At 55.5% G+C, this 4,103-nt stretch overlaps 1 protein-coding gene across 1 annotated transcript; it reads left to right on the top strand.

Moving 5' to 3' along the window:
- The first annotated feature begins 325 nt into the window (after window positions 1-325).
- On the top strand, window positions 326-3,858 carry LOC133234401 (granzyme B-like). Its single transcript, XM_061394894.1, has 5 exons — window positions 326-525; window positions 1,769-1,916; window positions 2,403-2,538; window positions 2,736-2,993; window positions 3,623-3,858. Exons 1-5 carry the CDS (start codon window positions 471-473, stop codon window positions 3,764-3,766), a joined length of 741 nt encoding a protein of 246 aa, XP_061250878.1. The 5' UTR covers window positions 326-470; the 3' UTR covers window positions 3,767-3,858.
- Window positions 3,859-4,103: the final 245 nt, after the last annotated feature.

The following is a 4,103-nucleotide window of genomic DNA, read 5'->3' as shown; positions in this document are numbered from 1 at the left end:
GTGTGTTTGGTCATAACAGAGAAGATCTTAAACCCACAACTGCTCAAGAAATTATCGTGTGGACTTAGCAGCATGGAAATGAGACCCTGATGGTTCTACCACTGGGGACTCTGGTTTGTGGGCTCTACTACCTCTACTGGTCGATACCACACCCTACAGTCCCCACCTTGTACTCTTGGGTTCCTGCTCTGGCTGGAACAAGTGGTCTGCTCTGAGTCATCATCTGTGGGTACTGGTGTGGTCATTGTATGTTTCTCACACAACCACCCAGAGAACGTCATCAGGCAGATGGAGTGGGGGTGGGGCAAGCTTTCATAGAAAGCTTTTAGGATGAAGCATCGCAAAGCCAGAGGGGAACACGAGATCACTGAGTCCCCTGACACTGTGTTTCTCTCCAAGAGGCTGGGGGATCTGAAAGAGAGCCAGGAGGTAGCGCCAGCATCTCCATCCGGGGCAGTCTTTCTAGGAAGATGAAGCCTCTCCTGCTCCTGGTGGCCTTTCTCCTGACCCCCAGGGCAAAGGCAGGTGAGTGACCATCCCCCTCCTAGGGGCCCAACCCCATCCCCCAGGTGGCACAGAGGTCCTGCCCATTCTGCATGTCCCTGATCTAGCTATCCACCAGGCAGGAACATTCCGAACACCAGCTCCCATCCCACCTCATACCAGGGAGTATGATGCTGGATAAACCACCAGCAGGAACGACAGAGCAAAGCCTGCTCTCAAGAGGAGCCAGTGGGTACCAGCCCCTCCTGCAGCCCTACCTCTGCCATCTGGAAAGTGGAAATTTCCCAGAAGTGATGGCAGATGGTCGCAAACTGGAGAAAAGAAAATACTAAATTGCCCCTGAAGAGGGCAGAGTGGGTCTAGCCTCTGCTTCTAGTTACCTCAGCATCTGCTTGGCAGACCCTGGAGTTGGTGCCTCTGTGTGTGCTCAATCCCTAGGACCCACAGGCCCTTTACCCAACTCGACTTCCCTTCCCAGGCCATCAGGGGCTCCTCTCTTTCAAGGATGAAGCCAGTGTTTGGTAGACCTGAACTGCTCTGCTTCCCAGAAGCCCACTAGCACTGGCCATACCAACAGCCCCCACCCAGAGGCCCATTGTGAGCAGGGAGGATGCAGGAGGGGGCATGGTCACTCCTTCATGCAGCCAACAAATACTCATTGTGCACTTACTATCAGTCAGGCCCTGGGAAAGAGGCTATGGTGACATCTAGGTCCCTACTCTGAATTCCTGTGCCCTGGAAAACAGGGCTATCCTGAATAAAATAGGGTAATGGGGCCCTTAGAAACTCACCTGGAATGAAGCACAGGTAGGGGAGGAATTTTCAGAAGCCTCTAGGACTTTGCTATCCCTAGGACAGGTATGAAAAGTGAAAGTGTTACTCAGTCCTGTCTGACTCTTTGAGACCCCAAGGACTGTAGCCCACCAGTCTCCTCTGTCCATGGAATTCTCCAGGCAAGAATACTGGAGTGGGTTGCCATTCTCTTCTCCAGGAGATCTTCCCAGCCCAGATATCGAACCTGAGTCTCCTGCGTTGCAGGCAGATTCTATGCTCACCTGCAATTATGTGTGGGAGACAGATTCGCAGACCCAGACAGCTGCTCTGTTCTAGAGGAGGAAGTTGAGCCCCATTCCCAGCCTCCTCCTGCCCCACCAACTCCAGGCCAGGCTGGACTCCCCAGTGCCCAGCAGTCCTGAACATGAAGCCGATGCCAACAAGGTACACTCAGTGGGGGCACACAAGCAGAACAGCCCTTTTCCTTCAGGGGAGATCATCGGGGGCCATGAAGCCAAGCCCCACTCCCGCCCCTACATGGCATATCTTCAGTACTGGAATCAGGATGTCCAGAGTAGGTGCGGTGGGTTCCTGATTCGACAGGACTTCGTGCTGACAGCCGCTCACTGCCACGGAAGGTGAGGAGCAGCAAGTAGCCAGTACCTTTCTGAACACCCTTGGCAAGGGAGCCCTGCCTTTTTTCTCCAGGAACAACCAGGCTGTTAGGAACATTGAGCCAGGAGGGCTCCTGGGAGGGCAAGAAAGAGGGCGGCAGGAGAGTGAGAGGGTGAGAAAGAGGGAAGGTCATTGCCGGAGGCGTTGCTGAAGTGAGAGAGACGAGACATAGGGCGCGCCTGGATATCAGAATGCAAACCAATGCAACTTCACATGTGTTCCTAGGGCTAACTGCCCATGGAGAACAGTTGTGCTCTTCCCAATGGCTCCAGAATCTGACCTTGGCTGCCAAGGAACAGACAGTACAGACAGCTTAGCCCCCAGGGCCCTCCTGGTGCCTGCGCTTCCCCTCAGTGGGAGCCTTGCCCTGGAGTCACCTGCCCTTCATGGCTCCAGGGCTGTAAACCCTGAGGCTGTGACCCCTATCTCCTGCTCTGGTCTCTGTGCAGCTTAATCAAAGTCACCCTGGGGGCCCACAACATCAAACAGCAGGAGAGGACCCAGCAGGTCATCAGGGTGAGAAGAGCCATCAGCCACCCTGACTATAATCCTAAGAACTTCTCCAACGACATCATGTTATTAAAGGTAAACCGCCCTGCTTCTCATGCCCTCCTGGGATCAGCTCGTTTCCCCTCCCAGGACCTCCTACCCCTTTCTTCCCTCTCATCCTGGCCACCTGACCCGTCCCTGTGGCTCAGGAGAGAGGGGAGACATGTCAGCGTCATTGCCGTGTCCAGGCTCAGGGACCACTGGCTGAGCCAGACTCTTGTCTCTTCCCACAGCTGGAGAGAAAGGCCAAGCAGACATCAGCTGTGAAGCCCCTTAGTCTGCCCAGGGCCAAGGCCCGGGTGAAGCCAGGACAGACGTGCAGCGTGGCCGGCTGGGGGAGGGACTCCACGGACACCTACGCTGACACACTACAGGAGGTAAAGCTGATCGTGCAGGAGGATCAAAAGTGTGAGGCCTACTTACGCAACTTTTATAACCGCGCCATCCAGCTGTGTGTGGGGGACCCAAAGACAAAGAAAGCTTCCTTTAAGGTGAGAATCACAGCCTACCTTGCTTGGATCTGGGGAGAAGGGTGTTGGCAGAAGATCTGGGACCTGGGGACCGCTTCACCCTCTAGGCTTGGGACCTCTCTCCAGGAGTAAAAGGGGGAACAGCCGGAGCTGGGAGGACCTAGAGCCTCTGCAAGCCACACAAGACCTGCAGTGAATCCCAACCTGGCGCTCCTCTGGAAGGGAAAATCTGCCACGCACTGAGGCTCAGGTGTTAGAAAACCAGGCTTCCTGAGTGGGAGGTGGTTCAGTCTGCTCAGAGCTGGAACCCACCTGCTTACTGAGCTCCTCCTCCCTGATGAGTGTCAGCCGTCCCACCTGCTTCCCTGTCCTAACAGCAGCCTGGAGCCAGTAGCCCCCAGCATCTAGAGAGAGAGGGGATGGAGACCTGGGGGCAGAGAAGGAGCTGCCCCCTGGGGGAAGTGAAGCAGGGACAATGTCCAGTCAGAGCTTGGCAGCCGGGGGCCCATAGACCTGCCTTGCTCACTTGTCTCACACATGGAGGCCTTGCGAAGTGGCCTTCTCAGAGAGGGGTCTTGAAATGGCAGGGTGGGAGAGAGGGCAAGACCAGGAGGAGAGCAGACTCAGTCCTTCCCCTTCTCTGTCCTCAGGGGGACTCCGGGGGCCCTCTCGTGTGTGACAATGTGGCCCAGGGCATTGTCTCTTATGGACAAAAAGATGGATCAACTCCACGGGCCTTCACCAAAGTCTCAAGTTTCCTGCCCTGGATAAAGAAAACCATGAAAAGCCTCTGACTGCAGGAACCAGACCATCTTCCCTGGGGCTGATCCAGAATCACACTGCAGGGTTGGGGGTGCCCACAGCTCAATAAATGTCTCTCAGCAGAGCTCGAAGGGCTGGTTGCTTGTTTATTCTCTGACTCTTATTCACGGGCATCTAGTCTGTGCTTAGAAAGGCAATGACAGGATTCTGCTGTTTTCTGCTTCCTCCTCTCCCCCCTCCCACCATCTCTTCCCCTAAACCCCATGCAAAGCTGTCACCCAGGTCTGCTTACCCACACCTGTCTTCCAGGGCCGGCCCTCCCGCCAGGGCTGAAGCTGAGCACCATCAGGGGAAAACATGAACCTCTCT

This window comes from Bos javanicus, chromosome 21 (genome assembly GCF_032452875.1).
Source record: "Bos javanicus breed banteng chromosome 21, ARS-OSU_banteng_1.0, whole genome shotgun sequence".
Classification (NCBI taxonomy): Eukaryota; Metazoa; Chordata; class Mammalia; order Artiodactyla; family Bovidae; genus Bos; species Bos javanicus.
This window is presented reverse-complemented; position numbering and strand designations above follow the sequence as displayed.

Excerpts from the sequence above, each read along its gene's own strand:
- LOC133234401 (XM_061394894.1), top strand. The coding sequence starts at position 471 with ATGAAGCCTCTCCTGCTCCTGGTGGCCTTTCTCCTGACCCCCAGGGCA. Across the intron at positions 526-1,768 it reads GACCCCCAGGGCAAAGGCAG|GGGAGATCATCGGGGGCCAT; the intron begins GTGAGTGACCAT and ends CTTTTCCTTCAG. Across the intron at positions 2,994-3,622 it reads CAAAGAAAGCTTCCTTTAAG|GGGGACTCCGGGGGCCCTCT; the intron begins GTGAGAATCACA and ends CTCTGTCCTCAG.